At 43.4% G+C, this 20216-nt stretch overlaps 2 protein-coding genes across 7 annotated transcripts; one reads left to right on the forward strand and one right to left on the reverse strand.

Moving 5' to 3' along the window:
• The first annotated feature begins 220 nt into the window (after window positions 1-220).
• zye lies at window positions 221-20090 on the forward strand. 6 transcript variants are annotated; one of them, XM_064689442.1, is made up of 10 exons: window positions 221-648; window positions 5400-5535; window positions 5607-5693; window positions 6361-6589; window positions 7481-7583; window positions 7648-7777; window positions 7922-8071; window positions 11510-11580; window positions 11645-11886; window positions 11961-20090. In XM_064689442.1, exons 8-10 carry the CDS (start codon window positions 11539-11541, stop codon window positions 19870-19872), a joined length of 8196 nt encoding a protein of 2731 aa, XP_064545512.1. In that variant the 5' UTR covers window positions 221-648; window positions 5400-5535; window positions 5607-5693; window positions 6361-6589; window positions 7481-7583; window positions 7648-7777; window positions 7922-8071; window positions 11510-11538; the 3' UTR covers window positions 19873-20090. The 6 variants fall into 6 exon arrangements, with proteins under 6 accessions (XP_064545512.1, XP_064545511.1, XP_064545510.1 ...); XM_064689441.1 differs by lacking the exon at window positions 221-648 and adding an exon at window positions 4426-4565 and having other exon boundaries at window positions 7644-7777; XM_064689440.1 differs by lacking the exon at window positions 221-648 and adding an exon at window positions 4426-4565.
• Window positions 2286-4544, reverse strand: LOC135433398 (cationic amino acid transporter 4). Its single transcript, XM_064689446.1, has 2 exons — window positions 4403-4544; window positions 2286-4318 (listed from the first exon to the last, which is right to left on the reverse strand). The coding sequence occupies exons 1-2, from the start codon at window positions 4542-4544 to the stop codon at window positions 2466-2468; spliced, it is 1995 nt and encodes a 664-aa protein (XP_064545516.1). The 3' UTR covers window positions 2286-2465.
• Window positions 20091-20216: the final 126 nt, after the last annotated feature.

Here is a 20216-nt window from a genome sequence, read left to right on the forward strand (position 1 = left end):
TAGAGCGATCTTCACGTATTGAGTACAAACATTTGTATGTATCTAGACAGTAAATCAGTACACCTTTCATTTGCATGCCATGATTCACTTTCACTAAAGATGATATATATTAGCGAAATCATGTTATGATCTCCTATCGATATGAATTAATACATATCGATGTTATAGTATATGTACATACCTATGCATGTGACAGTGATATGTATGTATGTATGTACAGTATACTTGCAGAAATGCCTGCAACAATTATTCGATGTGCGCGGCGCAGTTTATGATTTCGGTGAGCAGCTGCAACTCGAAAATACAGATCATTGGCCTACACAGGAATTATGCCAGAGCACAGCAGATCACACACATGCACATGTACGCAACGCATATTTCTATCTGTATGTATGCAGGTAAAGACAACTACAACTACAGGTAGATTTCCATTTCCCGGACTCCGCGTCTGCATCATCAACCCCTAAATTGTGAGGGATGGCTGTACGTCCAAGGATGTTGCAGCTGTTGCAAGGTGATTTCCAAGTATACATACATTCGTACAGACATGCAACCGAAGAACATTCATATGTTTGTATGTATGCATTCATCTGCCGATACAAACACGAGGTGCGCCCTAAAAGTTTGGACATTTGCGATTCTTGTCAAGTAAGTTTAACCTATAAAATAGAAGATGATGGGAGAAAAGGCTTTGTACTCTAACGCAACGGTTGTCTTAAGCTCACTTACTGCCAAAGACACATTAGCTTTTTAACCTTCTACTTTTTAAAATATTAAACTGTTCAAAACAGTTGAACTAAACCTCGTATACCTATTGTTTGTACATTTTGAATTCATCGCATCGCATCGCATCGCATTTGGTACTTCTGCTTCATAAGGTTGCGTTTTTGAACAGCCGGCATCCATCCTATCACCTTGTGCTGCTTCAATACACGAATCTCGCAGAGCAAAACTTGTCAATGGCATTGGTACAGGCGCGTAGTCATGAATATGGTTTTTAGGGGCCATCACATAGCCAGCCGGAAGACCTCTAAAGAGCAAAATGAAAATCTGTTTTACTATGAAAATAATTCACTTTCAAATAGTCCCACTTTGACTCAATTACAATGGTCAATATTCATATCATGTAATTTTGTATTATACTGCGAAATCCAATCTGCATACATACAAACATACATACATATATCGCATGGAAGAAGCTGCAGCATACATTTACTTGCTTGTTTACATACATACACATGCATATATATTAAAGCATACACATGTGTGCACGCTGCGAGCGTTATTTTTTGAATTTGAATTCAAAATACAGATACGTTAAGCTCAGTGCCAACGGACTTTTTGGCTTGCGAAATAGCGCCAAGTTGTTGTCTCTGCTTCTGAATAAGCGCCGTTTTGCCGCTCCATCAAAAAGTCATGCGTTGGAAACCCGTTTGCGACTGTTGAAGATATTCTAGCTACAGATTTTGTTGTTGCCAAGCTCGTAAGCTCTCGTACGATACACTTTTTCACTCTCCATCTCAGGCCTTGGGCTCGTATGATACACACAGACACATACATATACACATTCACATAGCTGCGTGCTCTTTTATGTGAATGTATTTCATACATTGTATGCGTCATCACGGCTGCGTCATCAAGATGCGAACTTGTTTATGTTGATGACGCGGTGGCGCCCTCTACCCTCACCTCCCCACACCACCACCTCCCATCACTGCCATGGAGCTTATTTTCGATAGATAATTATAAACGAGCGCCGCGACATTCCTTGCACTCAAATTCGCCAGTCACACGTTGCAATCTCGCACGAAATGCAATAAGTTCACGAACCATCTACATGATATGGCTTTTCGTAATCTACACCGTGCAAATGCACTTTTACATATATATACCGTTGGCCCCAAATTTACATTTTACAACATGTTACGAAATAAGAAAGTGTTTGAGGGTATTTCGTTTAATGTTCTCCAATTTACCGCCGACTTTTTAAGTTTCCCAAAGAAAATTCATCTACATTTTTCATTTTCATAAATATTTAATAGTGTATATATGTATATATGGATTTATGCATATATTAAACAATTCAAATATATTATAATATACATCTTTAATATGTTTAAATTATTGTACGCCAATAAATATAAGAGAGTATATAGGTAGGTAGACACTTTGTCAGTTTTGTGGTAGTACATAACAGGAATCTGAGAGGTACTTTATTAACAATTGTTCAGATCGGGCTATCGTTATCATCGACTAAAGGGCTTTGTTCAGTTAAGATACTCTGATTAAACATATATAAATTACTTTTATTTGTGTTCTTTTGACATATTACTTTCAACGAGCGATAAATATTTTTAAATATGGTTTTCGATCGATGTCAATTGAATAATAGCCGAGGATGTTTCGTCACAGACCGTTGTGCTTTGCTAAATACAGATGATATAATAATGTCCCCAGTAAGTGCTTTAATTTGGACTATCCGCATTTTCGTCGGTCTCGTCCTCGACAATGGGTTTCTTATCATTCAATTTCCTGCGACCCAGGAAACGCTCCAGAACGGTATGCTTTGCAGTATTCTTCGAACCCTTGAAGGATCCCCAGTTCAGTTTACCTGCCTCCGATGAGGTCATCAGAATGGAGTACGAGGAACAGGCCTCGCCCTCTTTGCTATGGCCCATGCCATACAGGAAATAGACAACCATGCCAATCGATACCCAGACAAAGAAGCGCACCCAGGTCAACGCGTCCAGGTGCACCATCAGCATTATGTTGCTGAATATGCCAAGTGCTGGCACGAGTGGCACCAGTGGCACCTTGAAGTTCAGGCCACGCGTGTTCTGATTATGCACCGCCATGATGGCGACACAAGTGCTGGCAGCAAAGATGATGAAACCATATACCAGCAATGCCCACCAGGTGCCAGTGTACAGCTGCGCCCAGGACACCTTCAGCTCCAAGCAGATGGCGAAGCTCAACACAACGAACAGCAACACCGCCACGGATACCACAGAACCGGGCGCAAAGCGACCCAGCAGCGGATCAAGCCAGCGGAACTGTGGCTTGAGGCGACCCGCAAGGGCGCCTTCGATGAGATCGCTTGTGGGCGAAGCTGTGTCAATGCTGGACTGTGAATCGGCATCCTCGTCGTTCTCATCATCGGGCGTATCGGGCGCATAAACGGGATTGGGAGTACCCACATGTGGGAGGGGTCGATAACGCAATATTATAACGCTGGCGGAGACAATAGTATAGGCGAGCAGAGTGCCAATTGACATGAACTCCACCAGCTTGGCCAGGTCGAACACCAATGCCAGGGCAGCACTCAGCAGCCCGGAGACGATCAGATTCAATAGAGGCACTTGGGTGCTTGCGTTAATGCGGCCAAAGCAGCTAAAGAGCAAACCATCCGATGCCATGGCGTACATGCAGCGGGGCAGGGCATATAGGGAGCCCAGCAGCGTGGTGGTCATGCCGCAGATTGCTCCGATCGAAATTATGTACTTGGCCCAGGGCAGGTGCAGTTGCCCGAAGGCCTCCGGCAGCGAGGCAGCCGGATTAATGTCACTGATGGGTATCATGAGCGTCAGTGCGGCGCTCACCAGTATATAGCCGAGTGTGACAACGCACAGGGACAGCACGGTGGCAATGGGTATGGATACGGACGGGTTCTTGGCCTCTTCGCCCGCTGTGGCTATCGAATCGAAGCCAACGAATGCATAGAAACAGGTAGCAGCGCCGGCAATCACACCGCCAAACCCGAATGGCAGAAATCCGCCCTGAGCCTCGGACCAGTTATTGGTGTCCGCATACCAGAAGCCCACGCCGATGACTACCATCATGACGCCAATGTTGACCAGGGTCAGGATGCTGTTGAAGACGGCAGTCGCCTTGACGCCGCTGCCCAATGCCGCCGCATAGACAATGCACACGAGAAAGGCCAGCACATCCGGATATTGGGCCAGGCCGGGCTCATGAATGCCGCCCATCAGCGAGAGCGTCGTATTGGCTATCCAGCCGCCCAGCATGGAGTCGACATAGCCGCTCCAGGCGCGTGCCACCGATGCGGCGCCCAACATATGCTCCAGCAGTATATTCCAGCCAATGACGAATGCCCAAAACTCACCGATTGATATATAGGTGTAGACATATGCCGATCCGGCCTTGGGCACGCGAGTGCCAAACTCCGCGTAGCACAGCGCCGCCAACATGGAGACGAATCCTGCGAGCACAAACGACAAAATGATGCCAGGTCCAGCCATTTCCTTGGCCACAGTTCCAGTTAGAACATAGATGCCCGCACCCACCATATGTCCAATTCCTGTAAGTAAACACAAACAAAATATAAATATATATGATGTAAATTAAGAATATATTCTTATAGGTGAGATGGATGCGTGTATACCCAAAAGTGCGATATCAAAGGTGGTCAGGCATCGCTTCAAGGGCGTCTCCATGACATCAGCGGGCACAGGCTTGGTGCGGTTCATCTTCGTGCACAATCCGGACATGATGTGCCCCAAAATGGCACGCCTTGAACTGGGCATATTTCTAAAGGATATTCAATGGTATGTCGGTGATGTATTTCTCTATCGTCGCAGGACAACCATATGCCACATAATCAAAATCGGTTACTCTTCAAAAACCAAATCACTTGTTTTTCCAATTATTGTTTATGTGTTTAATAATGCTTGATTATGGTTTATTCAATTGATTGGTCTTCTTTTGTTTATACGATATTCGTTCTTTTGATATTCAGTTTTATAACTTTTTCCGGCTACTCTCAGCCTTTCACTTGTTGTACACGAACAGCTGTGGCAATATCGATTTTTCCTTAAGGCCCCCAATACTACTACTCCAGCAGCTCGTACACCCACAACATTTTCAGCGTTGCCAACACTGCCTGTGAAAAACCATTTTGAACAGTGTTAAAAGCTTTTTCTGTCAGTGGAGTTTTCAAATGTCAAAAAATCGGATTCAGCTAGATGTCCTTTTTGTTTGACTTTGAATTGGTTTTCTTTCTTATATACTTTAAAGAGAGTTTGTTCTGGGATTCCGATACATTTTTTGGAAATAATTCGTATTGTTGGTGGTCTAAATTTAAGTTTTGGATTTTTCGAAGGCAAATAGACAGTTGGGATCCACAAAATTTTATCATTCCCAAATCGAATTTTATCCCCAGATATACCAAAACTTCAAAAAACTGAAACCTTGAAACTGACCCATTTTATATAAATTTTATTCTAATGTAAGCCCTGGTCTTTGGCAAAAGTTTAAAACTTTTCAACGCCAATTAATAATCAAAATATTCAAAGATTTCATCTTTTTTCCTGAAATGTAGTTTTTCTTAACGGATAAAAAAGGCGAAATGTATTCCTAAAATGTATTCTTTTCTCTAGCAGAAGCTTTTGGGACCATAGGAACTTTCCCAATATAAGCAGAAGCTACTCATACTTCTCATATTGAATTTGATGCAGGTTATTGAAGGACTATATATAAGATCCTTGCAATTATGGTCCCCGACAGTATGGAGTGCAAGTAAGTATTAGTTCTATTTTGTTAACCACAATATTTAAATTATTAAATTAATAATACGTTTTTGATTTCAGAACCAAACCACTTCCAATAAGAAGTTTTCCAAAACTTGGTCTTAGTCTAGAATTTGATGCCAGTCGGAAACTGTACGAGTCCAAAAGGTAAGTCGTCTAGAATAAGCCGATATTCGTCTGAATTATACTAATTACACTTTCTAAATGACGTCCGATTATCCGTGATCCTTTTTTGACTATTTAAGAATATATAAGAATATGATATGGTGCACTTAAGATGCTTTACATTTACAAAAGTCAAAAATAAATCTAACTAGATTAGATTCTGAATGGGAAATAATTTCCAATGTGTTCTATATACTGGCACAAATTCAAATGTTCCGCAAAGTATGCTTTCGATTTGTCATTTCTGAAATACATTGCATACTTTTGGGCATGCTATTATTTATACAGTTAAAAAACCGCCTTTTTATTTTTGAAATAAACAAAAGCAGAGTTGAGAGAGTTGAGTATACAAATAAATTTAGCTTTGAGCTTATGAAATGCCTTCCTTTTTCATATAATTAAAAATGAATTACATTTGTATTGCACAAAAAAGTTATTGACGAAGAAAATTGGTTAAAACTCCGTTTTTTTTTGTCTGTATAAACATGCAATATATGATTTAAGATACACAGTCCCAGTCTGTTGAGTTATTGTGATGCATAACCATAATTTATGTTTTTGTAGCATAGTATTTCATACCAACCAATATGATTTGGGGTTCCCAGAAACGGGTTATCTGCTAGTTTAATGTTTTTACTTGGTTTTCCAGGGCCTGGCGTCTCACACAGAAAGCATTTCCGGTCGTCAAGGTCGCGTTCCCAGTGTTAAATGGAAGGAATTTCGGACGTCATGTTCGCTACGCCGCAGTCCCAAACATTTGGTTTGGTTTTCCTTGAGTTTTTAGTCCCGCCTCAGGTACATGTGGATGGCCTTCAAAGAACGACTAAATATAATGAAAATACTCAAGTATTAGGCGTATTTTTACGACTTCATTTGTGGTTAGTTTTTTTATTTATTTTATTTTTTGACTAGTTATAAATTAGCAAGAAATAATGATAAACAATAATTAAGTATATGTTAATATCTATAATTGAATGTTTGTGCAAATGTCGGTAGGTAGATCTAGCTGGCATCGACATCGGCAATATGCTGTTTATTTGTATACGTCCCTGCAACGTCAACAGCAGCAACACAGCTATAGCCATAACGATCCGCAAAGGTACAGCAATCACCCATCACCATCTAAATCGCCATGACCGCTTGCCGTCTGTCACCAGCACGAAGCGGACGCTGGGCATCCAAAAAAGTATGACTTCGAGTATTAATACCTGTTCGGGATGATCGGGCCGCAATGACTATAGTTGCATGACCAGCTCGGCGTCGATGTCGATGTTGAAGCCGGCCACGATTTCAGTTACGACAATGACGGATTTTGGCATTTTGGCCCTAAAATACATACAGAGGTGTTAGCCATTTGACGTTGCGGATCTTTCGGCTGGAGTTGTCGCCGCTGCAACGCCTCAGACCGGGACCGGGTCAAGATGAAGAAGACGTAGAGCGGACAATGTTCGGCTCACGCGACTGCCTAGCGCATAAATATAAATGAAAAACCTCAAATCTGGTTTGGAACAAAGACCAACTCGCATGCCCTTTAAAAACTTCTACTATACAGTTTTCAAATGCATTATAATTAATATATAATAATATATTCTGAAAATACTTGGCAGCTAGCTGCCAACTCTTGTGTATACTCTATGTTTGCTATATGTAATCAACTCTTGTGTATACTCTATGTTTGCTATCTGTAATCAATTGTTGCATTTGTTTTTCCCATCATGAATGTTTAAATTTCAATTATGCAAAAGTAATGTTATTTGCTTTTTTTTAAGTAATCCTTTGATTAACTTATTGGACTCACCTCGTCGGGCACAAGTATTTGCAGCGATGCCCACTTCTATAAGGAACTCGATATACCCTGTACTCGAGCATTTGGTAAGTGTATCTGCATGCATGCACGAGGCGTGATCAAAAACTAACGGACATTTTTGCTAGCTAGCTGGACTTATGCCATTTAAAAACGACAACAAAAAAAAACGATCTTTGGTACATACTTGAAAAAGCGTTGCCACATCGAAGAATAAATATTTTGCCAACGGATATTTTTAAATACTTTTGAAACAAGCCTCGTGAGTATAAAAAAAATTGTAAAGTAAATAACTCTTTTGTGGCCAGCTAGCCGGGCTGCTGTTTTAGCTGCTGCTGCTGCTGCTGCTGCTGATGCTGCTGCTGCTGTTGTTTTTTGCATTTGCTGCGCCTTTGGATTTTGAAAGCCGTGTTCCAAACGATTTTAGTTAAAACATGCTACGTGCGAGTATATAAACGAAGACGCGTCTTTTCGTAGCTTAGTGCGACAGCGAACTCTTAACCAGCCGGCGATCAAACTAACTCTCCTCCAAAGCACCGACCGAACAGCAATTCCAGTAAGTTCAATCAAGCGACATTTTTTTGAACAAAAATATATATATTCTCTGCGGATTTCAAAATAATCGTGACTCTAGTGTTCAGTGCGTTGCGTGGGAGTTTGAAAACATTTTTGCAAACTTGTATTTGATTAATATGAGATGCAACAACGGGAATAATGTGACAAATAAAGCAATAATTGTTGCTTTAATAATGGATCATAACCAAGTTTTAAATAGACTTTCAAAAAGTTTTCAACTTATTGACTCTGTTTGAAAGTTTTATATGGTGCAGTGTGGCATATAATTTAAATTTGTATAAGTTAATGCCAAAAGCAAAGTGATAAAAGCAAGTAAAATGGGTTATGAAATTGGGTCAAAGGTGCTGCTTGGATAATATTAAAAAAATATAATTTGTATTATATGTTTTTAAGAAGCACACTTTTATGATCTCCCAAGTGATCGTCTAGTCCGAAAACAATTGTCTGCTAAAAAAGGCTTAAATGTATTAAATTATATTTAATACCGATGTACTCACCCATTCGATTTATTTTGATCATAAAAGTCGAGAAGTCGTCGTTAAGTCTTTAAAATTAATTTGTTTTAATTTATAAAAAGACATACAATTTATTAGCAAAACGGTAGATTTAATTATGGATTAGGCAATATTAGACGAAGAAACTCTGCAAGCTTGTAACCACTTAGGCAAGGCCGAATTAAACTGTTCAAATCGTATTGGAGCCGGAAAAAGGCTTAACCTAAACGAGCGACGACGGCTACAAGAGTCATTTATAATCCGAACATTTAGCAGACTATAGCATATTTAGTGTGTTGTTCGTTGTCGTTCCTGTCGCAGCCTTGAAGCATTTATTAATGAGGATGCAAGATTCCGCACTTCAGATTGCCGCAATCGGCTTATCCGCTGCGATTTGGGATTGAGCAATTTCTGGCCGAATACACAATATAAAAAATCTGTCCTACTTTGCTTGCCCTAGACTTGAATGACCACTACTATATGGCAAATAAAAATAGATGGCCAACACCGAAGCGTACATGCCCTATATTTGCTATAAGTAAAAGGAAATATACAAATATTGTAATGTATGGCTTACAGCTCGACGACAGAAAAACATAAACTAACATAAAAGAAGAAAAAAAAAACACACTAAAAAAGGAAATATCTATACAAAACTAATGCGAATAAATTTATTTAAAGTCGGTTATTATTGGCTCACCTTTTATCTGTTGATTCGCGAACAGCCGCATTAAATACTTATGATAAACATTTTGTAAGCATGTGTATGCGCATGTGTACAGATTTATTGTGCGAGATTAGCCACAAAAAAGCAAGAAAAAAAAAGAAAAAGAAAAAAGAAACCAACATCATCTTCACTAATTTGACTGTTGTCCAAATCAAGCAATCAATTCCTTCAAAGCAAACAACAAATTGCCGGATTTGACGATCGACTCAATTCAACTTGACATAATTATCGATCGAGCCAAAGCATAACGAATAATTATCGAATATTCTTGGGTTGTGCATCATTAAGTATACGCCAGATAGTACAGACAGCCGAGTGTCCAGTTGCAGCGTCCACAGTACACACCCAGTTTGACTGACGGCTGCTGAAAGGTGGGTGCCTGTAAAATAATAAAGATGTGCACACATACAGGTGTGTATGCAGGTATGTGCACAATGCGTGTCTGTGGCGTCGTCGAAAGCCTGTTGGGTAATCACCTGTTTGCCGTGACGAATACCTATACGAGCACGAATACAAGCGCATGTGTGTGAGCGCCTATGTCTGAGGCGCCCAAATGGCAAAAGTTCACGGCAAGATCATCAATGTCCAAGTTATTATTTATTTCATTTTGTGGGCAGTCAATAAAAATCTTCTTCTTACACGCCGCAAAGCATTTGTGCTTGGGCAATGCTATGCAGATGCTGAAGATCTGGCTGGCACATATCATTAATGAGAGATTTGAATAGATCTCATTAATTCCAGCACACAGCTATCAATTGCTACTAGCGCAAATACTTATAACATGTGTATTTACTTTTGCATATATTAACATATTTAACAAATTGAGTAATATATATATTTGGTGTATTTTCTAATTTATGACCGTTTATCGCACGGCAACGGAGTGCTCTCTGTTATTGTCATTTACCTGTTTATTGGCCAAAAAAAAAAAAAAACAAAGGCAAAAACAGATGACATAAAATCTAAGTAAGATGAAGCACATTTCAATTAACGCCGAACTGCATCAGAGATTTTAATTGCGTACTAAAAGAATAAAACAACTCGAAAACCAGTCAATATTTCAAATTTGAAAATCAAAAGACCAAAATTAAATCTGGCAACAAGTAAAATACTTATACTACCTGTCCGCAAAAACAATATGCGCAAATTGCGCATTGATAATTCAACATAACAACGAGAGAAATAATCATTTAGGGAATCCAAAACGTCGAAGGTCATCGCGATGGCTTTTTATAATCAAATTGAATAAACAACAATAAATGAATGCTATTCATAAATATCCACTAAACTGTGGTAGCTTTACCTTACCGTCTTCAAAAGTTAAGTCATCATGCAAATACATTTTCAAATTCAAACAAACAACATTTATGTATAATGTATATCTGTGTCCAGTCCGGCTTGCTTGCCACACGCCCTCTCAATATAACACAATTTACTTTTATTAATGACGCCTTTTACCTTATAAATGACATTACAAAAATTTCTGAATCAGTGAAAATCGCACTAAAAAACTGGTTTTCAACAGATTTGGTGTCGTGTTACAGGTAAATTTGAATCTGGATCTGGGACAAATTCGAGTCGGGAGTTAATTGATTAATATGATAACCTACATAACACCTTTTTTTGTATTAGAGAGGTGCATACATATTTGCCATATCATAATATTTATTAGTTTAAACATCTGAAAATTAAATTTAACACATTTCAAGCAAAGTTTTACTTGCAGCAAATTTCTTGTGTTAATACAATTCGTTTTTTCAATTTTAAAGCCCCACGAAATTAATTAAAAATATAATAATAATCTTTAATATTGTATTTTTTGTATAAAAGCGAAGGACATCAAAAATTATAATTTTTAATAAATTAAAATCACCTTGTGAGCGATTTGTTGAGTTTTCGACCCTCTAAGTTATTAAATCATATTAGCTTAAATCTTTTGTGACATTTAAATGGCTTTGGAAATATTTAACAAGTTTGCTTCCGATCGCACTTTGGTAAATAGAAAAAAACATGTGAATTCCCAAATAAAAATTGATTATTAGAGATTAATTCTTTGACGCTTATTTGCATATATAATTTTGTGTTATTACGATATATTTAGTTGAACAAAGAAACCGCAGCGTTAGCATATACCCAAATCAATTATACAAATACAGCAAATACAACTTTAATTACAACTACGTTTAATTTGCAACAGGTTTTAGATCGAGCGACAATCCACTAAAAATGGTCAAAGCTGGCCACATAATATTTTTGACTCAGCTTTTGGTATGAAATTTGCAAAAAACAAAAAAGTATTGAATTTCAACTTATAGCTTATTGCATTTAAAAGGTCATTGCCGGCGGCGCAGATCTGAGAACAGATGACGATTACGTTGACAATGAAGTCAAGCCAGCCGATTTGGCGCTTTCGTTTCCCAGGATATCTCGGAAAACCTCTGCATTCAATGGAAACATTGAAAAAATCGACGTAAAATGCGATACTTCGAATGGCATGATAGTAGAAGTGGAATTTTCAGAGATATTCAACGGAGTTATATACAGCCAAGGATACTACAACGATCCAAAATGCAAGTGCGTAATATCTGAAGAACATTTAAATTATTTAAAGAAACAATTCATGTTTCCCTTTTCCCACTTCTCTTTAGATATGTGAACTCTGGCAGTAATGAACGTCGCTTTGTATTCAAAGTGCCCTTCGATGGCTGTGGCAGCAAACCCTCCTGCTCGTTGTGTGCATCTGTTGATAATTTTCTTATCATACAGAATGACCAGGATATCCAGGAAAGTTGGGACACAGCACGCAAAATCACATGCAGTCGCAGCGATGAACAGGAGAAAACCGTTTATTTTCGTCCATTTGTTGTCGATATGCTAGAAGTGATTGAAGTGGAAACTCCAAGCGGTCCAGTTGAATGCTGGATGGAAATAGGAACGGGACTCCCACCGAATATTAAACCAATTAATTACACTTTGAAGCTGGGCACGGATATAACATTTACTATTAATGTGAAACAATTATATCAGACTTGGGATATTAACATTCTACAATGTTATGCTTCTGATCAGCCAGATTTTGAAGCAGGAACCACAAACAAATTGCAGCTATCCGATAAAAATGGATGTTCGCTCAAGAAAAAAGTTTTCGGCGAGTGGAAAAAATTGGAATCACCTCCTGGTCAAACGTTAACATACTACAATACGCTTAAAGCTTTCAAGTTTCCCGATCGATCTCAAGTTTATCTAAAATGTGATATTGAGCTATGCAATGGAGCCTGCGAACGATTACTTACTTGTGGTGAGGATATAACAGAACCTTGTTCGCCTAGCTCAAGCCAAAATTGCGGACAAGATTCTCAAATTACATCGAAGCCCCGTTGCTTGCCTGGTTCAACAGACTCCGATTGTCAACCTGCAACTTACTTGCCTCCAACTACAGTTCGTCCACCAGTAACACCTACGAAGCCAAGGTGTTATCCAGGCTCAGTCGATCCTAGTTGTCCGCAGGAACCAAAGACGACTGCTTCGCCCAACTGCTATCCTGGATCAACTGATCCTCGTTGTTCACAAGAGCCAAAGACCACATCGAAGCCCCGTTGCTTGCCTGGTTCAACAGACCCCGATTGTCAACCTGCAACTTACTTGCCTCCAACTACAGTTCGTCCACCTGTAACACCTACTAAGCCAAGGTGTTATCCAGGCTCAACTGATCCTCGCTGTCCACAACAGCCAAAGACGACTGCTTCTCCCAACTGCTATCCCGGATCAACTGATCCTCGTTGTCCACAAGAGCCCAAGACCACATCGAAACCCAGTTGCTTGCCTGGTTCAGCAGACCCCGATTGTCAACCCGCAACTTACTTGCCTCCAACGACAGTTCGTCCACCAGTAACACCTACTAAGCCAAGGTGCTATCCAGGCTCAACCGATCCTCGCTGTCCACAACAGCCAAAGACGACTGCTTCGCCCAACTGCTATCCTGGTTCAACTGATCCTCGTTGTCCACAAGAGCCAAAAACCACACCGAAGCCCCGTTGCTTGCCTGGTTCAGCAGACCCCGATTGTCAACCCGCAACTTACTTGCCTCCAACGACAGTTCGTACACCAGTAACACCTACTAAGCCAAGGTGCTATCCAGGCTCAACCGATCCTCGCTGTCCACAACAGCCAAAGACGACTGCTTCGCCCAACTGCTATCCTGGATCAACTGATCCTCGTTGTCCACAAGAGCCAAAAACCACACCGAAGCCCCGTTGCTTGCCTGGTTCAGCAGACCCCGATTGTCAACCCGCAACTTACTTGCCTCCAACGACAGTTCGTCCACCAGTAACACCTACTAAGCCAAGGTGTTATCCAGGCTCAACCGATCCTCGTTGTCCACAACAGCCAAAGACGACTGCTTCGCCCAGCTGCTATCCTGGATCAAGTGATTCTCGTTGTCCGCAGGAACCAAAGACGACTGCTTCGCCCAACTGCTATCCTGGTTCAACTGATCCTCGTTGTCCACAAGAGCCAAAAACCACACCGAAGCCCCGTTGCTTGCCTGGTTCAGCAGACCCCGATTGTCAACCCGCAACTTACTTGCCTCCAACGACAGTTCGTACACCAGTAACACCTACTAAGCCAAGGTGCTATCCAGGCTCAACCGATCCTCGCTGTCCACAACAGCCAAAGACGACTGCTTCGCCCAACTGCTATCCTGGATCAACTGATCCTCGTTGTCCACAAGAGCCAAAAACCACACCGAAGCCCCGTTGCTTGCCTGGTTCAGCAGACCCCGATTGTCAACCCGCAACTTACTTGCCTCCAACGACAGTTCGTCCACCAGTAACACCTACTAAGCCAAGGTGTTATCCAGGCTCAACCGATCCTCGTTGTCCACAACAGCCAAAGACGACTGCTTCGCCCAGCTGCTATCCTGGATCAAGTGATTCTCGTTGTCCGCAGGAACCAAAGACGACTGCTTCGCCCAACTGCTATCCTGGATCAACTGATCCTCGTTGCCCACAAGAGCCAAAGACCACACCGAAGCCCCGTTGCTTGCCTGGTTCAACAGACCCCGATTGTCAACCCGCAACTTACTTGCCTCCAACTACAGTTCGTCCATCAGTAACACCTACTAAGCCAAGGTGCTATCCAGGCTCAACCGATCCTCGCTGTCCACAACAGCCAAAGACGACTGCTTCGCCCAACTGCTATCCTGGATCAACTGATCCTCGTTGCCCACAAGAGCCAAAAACCACATCGAAGCCCCGTTGCTATCCTGGATCAACAGATCCCGATTGTCAACCTGCAACTTCCTTGCCTCCAACTACAGTTCGTCCACCAGTAACACCGACTAAGCCAAGGTGTTATCCAGGCTCAACCGATCCGCGCTGCCCAAAAGAGCCCTCTGTAACGCCCTCAGGTCCTTCATGTTATCCAGGTTCAAAGGATCCAGAATGCCTCAACTGTTTCCCTGGATCACCAGATCCAAGGTGCCCCAAAGTGGAAACTACTAAAAAGCCTGGATGTTTTGACGGATCAAGTGATCCAAAATGTCAACCAGCCACTTACCTTCCGCCAATAAAAACGACGAGAGTTCCAGGCAATCAGAATACGCCACCAAAGCCCTCTTGCTATCCAGGTTCAACCGATCCCCGCTGTCCACAACAGCCAAAGACAACTGCTTCGCCCAACTGCTATCCTGGATCAACTGATCCTCGCTGTCCACAACAGCCAAAGACGACTCCTTCGCCCAACTGCTATCCTGGATCAACTGATCCTCGCTGTCCACAACAGCCAAAGACGACTGCTTCTCCCAACTGCTATCCTGGATCAATTGATCCTCGTTGTCCACAAGAGCCCAAGACCACACCGAAGCCCCGTTGCTTGCCTGGTTCAACAGATCCCGATTGTCAACCTGCAACTTACCTACCTCCAACTACAGTTCGTCCACCAGTAACACCGACTAAGCCAAGGTGTTATCCAGGCTCAACCGATCCTCGCTGTCCACAACAGCCAAAGACGACTGCTTCGCCCAACTGCTATCCTGGATCAACTGATCCTCGTTGTCCGCAGGAACCAAAGACGACTGCTTCTCCCAACTGCTATCCTGGATCAACTGATCCTCGTTGTCCACAAGAGCCCAAGACCACATCGAAGCCCCGTTGCTATCCTGGTTCAACAGATCCCGATTGTCAACCAGCCACTTACTTGCCTCCAACTACGGTTCGTCCACCAGTAACACCGACTAAGCCAAGGTGTTATCCAGGCTCAACCGATCCTCGCTGTCCACAACAGCCAAAGACGACTGCTTCGCCCAACTGCTATCCTGGATCAAGAGATCCTCGTTGCCCCCAGGAACCCAAAACCACATCGAAGCCCCGTTGCTATCCTGGTTCAACAGATCCCGATTGTCAACCTGCAACTTACTTGCCTCCAACTACAGTTCGTCCACCAGTAACACCGACTAAGCCAAGGTGTTATCCAGGCTCAACCGATCCGCGCTGTCCAAAAGAGCCCACTGCAACGACCTCAGGTCCTTCATGTTATCCAGGATCAAAGGATCCAGAATGTCTCAACTGTTTCCCTGGATCACCAGATCCAAGGTGCCCCAAAGTGGAAACTACTAAAAGGCCTGGATGTTTTGACGGATCAAGTGATCCAAAATGTCAACCAGCCACTTACCTTCCGCCAATAAAAACGACGAGAGTTCCAGGCAATCAGAATACGCCACCAAAGCCCTCTTGCTATCCAGGTTCAACCGATCCCCGCTGTCCACAACAGCCAAAGACAACTGCTTCGCCCAACTGCTATCCTGGATCAACTGATCCTCGTTGTCCACAAGAGCCCAAGACCACAACGAAGCCCCGTTGCTTGCCTGGCTCAACAGATCCTGATTGTCAACCTGCGACTTACCTACCTCCAACTACAGTTCGTCCACCAGTAACACCGACTAAGCCAAGGTGTTATCCAGGCTCAACCGATCCTCGCTGTCCACAACAGCCAAAGACGACTGCTTCGCCCAACTGCTATCCTGGATCAACTGATCCTCGTTGTCCACAAGAGCCCAAGACATCACCGAAGCCCCGTTGCTTGCCTGGTTCAACAGATTTCGATTGTCAACCAGCTACTTACTTGCCTCCAACTACAGTTCGTCCACCCGTAACACCTACTAAGCCAAGGTGCTATCCAGGCTCAACCGATCCTCGCTGTCCACAACAGCCAAAGACGACTGCTTCGCCCAACTGTTATCGTGGATCAACTGATCCTCGTTGTCTACAAGAGTCCAAGACCACACCGAAGCCCCGTTGCTTGCCTGGTTCAACAGATCCCGATTGTCAACCAGCCACTTACTTGCCTCCAACTACAGTTCGTCCACCAGTAACACCTACTAAGCCAAGGTGTTATCCAGGCTCAACCGATCCTCGCTGTCCACAACAGCCAAAGACAACTGCTTCGCCCAACTGCTATCCTGGATCAACTGATCCTCGTTGTCCACAAGAGCCCAAGACCACATCGAAGCCCCGTTGCTATCCTGGTTCAACAGATCCCGATTGTCAACCTGCAACTTACCTACCTCCAACTACAGTTCGTCCACCAGTAACACCGACTAAGCCAAGGTGTTATCCAGGCTCAACCGATCCTCGCTGTCCACAACAGCCAAAGTCAACTGCTTCGCCCAACTGCTATCCTGGAGCAACTGATCCTCGTTGTCCACAAGAGCCCAAGACCACATCGAAGCCCCGTTGCTATCCTGGTTCAACAGATCCCGATTGTCAACCTGCGACTTACCTACCTCCAACTACAGTTCGTCCACCAGCAACACCGACTAAGCCAAGGTGTTATCCAGGCTCAACCGATCCGCGCTGTCCACAACAGCCAAAGACGACTGCTTCGCCCAACTGCTATCCTGGATCAAGTGATCCTCGTTGTCCACAAGAGCCCAAGACCACATCGAAGCCCCGTTGCTATCCTGGTTCAACAGATCCCGATTGTCAACCTGCAACTTACCTACCTCCAACTACAGTTCGTCCACCAGTAACACCGACTAAGCCAAGGTGTTATCCAGGCTCAACCGATCCTCGCTGTCCACAACAGCCAAAGTCAACTGCTTCGCCCAACTGCTATCCTGGAGCAACTGATCCTCGTTGTCCACAAGAGCCCAAGACCACATCGAAGCCCCGTTGCTATCCTGGTTCAACAGATCCCGATTGTCAACCTGCGACTTACCTACCTCCAACTACAGTTCGTCCACCAGCAACACCGACTAAGCCAAGGTGTTATCCAGGCTCAACCGATCCGCGCTGTCCACAACAGCCAAAGACGACTGCTTCGCCCAACTGCTATCCTGGATCAAGTGATCCTCGTTGTCCACAAGAGCCCAAGACCACATCGAAGCCCCGTTGCTATCCTGGTTCAACAGATCCCGATTGTCAACCTGCAACTTACCTACCTCCAACTACAGTTCGTCCACCAGTAACACCGACTAAGCCAAGGTGTTATCCAGGCTCAACCGATCCTCGCTGTCCACAACAGCCTAAGACGACTGCTTCGCCCAACTGTTATCCTGGATCGAGTGATCCTCGCTGTCCACAACAGCCAAAGTCAACTGCTTCGCCCAACTGCTATCCTGGAGCAACTGATCCTCGTTGTCCACAAGAGCCCAAGACCACATCGAAGCCCCGTTGCTATCCTGGTTCAACAGATCCCGATTGTCAACCTGCGACTTACCTACCTCCAACTACAGTTCGTCCACCAGTAACACCTACTAAACCAAGGTGTTATCCAGGCTCAACCGATCCTCGCTGTCCACAACAGCCAAAGACAACTGCTTCGCCCAACTGCTATCCTGGATCAACTGATCCTCGTTGTCCACAAGAGCCCAAGACCACATCGAAGCCCCGTTGCTATCCTGGTTCAACAGATCCCGATTGTCAACCTGCAACTTACTTGCCTCCAACTACAGTTCGTCCACCAGTAACACCGACTAAGCCAAGATGTTATCCAGGCTCAACCGATCCGCGCTGTCCAAAAGAGCCCTCTGTAACGACCTCAGGTCCTTCATGTTATCCGGGTTCAAAGGATCCAGAATGTCTCAACTGTTTCCCTGGATCACCAGATCCAAGGTGCCCCAAAGTGGAAACTACTAAAAAGCCTGGATGTTTTGACGGATCAAGTGATCCAAAATGTCAACCAGCCACTTACCTTCCGCCAATAAAAACGACGAGAGTTCCAGGCAATCAGAATACGCCACCAAAGCCCTCTTGCTATCCAGGTTCAACCGATCCCCGCTGTCCACAACAGCCAAAGACAACTGCTTCGCCCAACTGCTATCCTGGATCAACTGATCCTCGCTGTCCACAACAGCCAAAGACGACTGCCTTGCCCAACTGCTATCCTGGATCAACTGATCCTCGTTGTCCACAAGAGCCCAAGACCACACCGAAGCCCCGTTGCTTGCCTGGTTCAACAGATCCCGATTGTCAACCTGCAACTTACCTACCTCCAACTACAGTTCGTCCACCAGTAACACCGACTAAGCCAAGGTGTTATCCAGGCTCAACCGATCCTCGCTGTCCACAACAGCCAAAGACGACTGCTTCGCCCAACTGCTATCCTGGATCAACCGATCCTCGCTGTCCACAACAGCCAAAGACGACTGCCTTGCCCAACTGCTATCCTGGATCAACTGATCCTCGTTGTCCACAAGAGCCCAAGACCACATCGAAGCCCCGTTGCTATCCTGGTTCAACAGATCCCGATTGTCAACCAGCCACTTACTTGCCTCCAACTACGGTTCGTCCACCAGTAACACCGACTAAGCCAAGGTGTTATCCAGGCTCAACCGATCCTCGCTGTCCACAACAGCCAAAGACGACTGCTTCGCCCAACTGCTATCCTGGATCAACTGATCCTCGTTGTCCACAAGAGCCCAAGACAACACCGAAGCCCCGTTGCTTGCCTGGTTCAACAGATCCCGATTGTCAACCCGCAACTTACTTGCCTCCAACTACAGTTCGCCCACCAGTAACACCTACTAAGCCAAGGTGTTATCCAGGCTCAACCGATCCGCGCTGTCCACAACAGCCAAAGACGACTGCTTCTCCTAACTGTTATCCTGGATCTACTGATATTCGTTGCTCACAAAGTTTAGTGACTTCCACTTTATCGCCCGACACGACTCCTGTTTACTGTTTCCCTGGCTCTGTAGACCCCCGTTGTCCTGACACTTATAAGGGTTCGACGCCCATACCAGCAACGTATTTGCCACCGCTGAGCAATCCAGGCTATGACAGGACAGTTAGAGACGCGAAAAGTAAATTTTTTAATGAGATCAACAAACTTGCAATTACGAACAATAATGTTTTTGAGTTAGACGAAGATGAGGATGATGAGCCCACGCGAATTAAACGCGATACTGTAAGCGGTAGGGATATAAATCCAATAACATCCGCAGAGCACAGTGAAGATCTTTTATCGAGGAAAATTATGAAGCGCGAATTTTCCGATCGACAACCAGATAGGGAAGTAATTTCCTTTACACTTGGCATCCGGACCGCCATCAAAGTTAATTAGCCAGTGTGGTAAAGTGCCAAAAAGTAGCTCTCTCGCACTTAAATAGTTTATCGCGTAAGCATGTATTATGACAACATATTTATATCTTACTATTAATTTTAATCATTCAAATATACTCGATTGTTAGTTGTAGTACTTGTAAGCTATCTCAGCGCGTAACGCATGATTTATGTAAATGAATACTTTTAACTCAAACAATAAAACATGTAAGAATTCGATGTATAATATGTTTGTTTCCGCAAATATTTGTTTGCAAGAAATGTTGGTAAGAAAATACTGAACTCAAATTGTAACTATCTTTAGATAAGTACTTAAAGTTTTTTGAATTGTAATAATTATAAGAA

This window comes from Drosophila montana, unplaced genomic scaffold (assembly GCF_035044405.1).
Source record: "Drosophila montana isolate Dmon_TW-CO22-7 unplaced genomic scaffold, ASM3504440v1 contig_3218_1, whole genome shotgun sequence".
In the NCBI taxonomy this organism is placed as follows: Eukaryota; Metazoa; Arthropoda; class Insecta; order Diptera; family Drosophilidae; genus Drosophila; species Drosophila montana.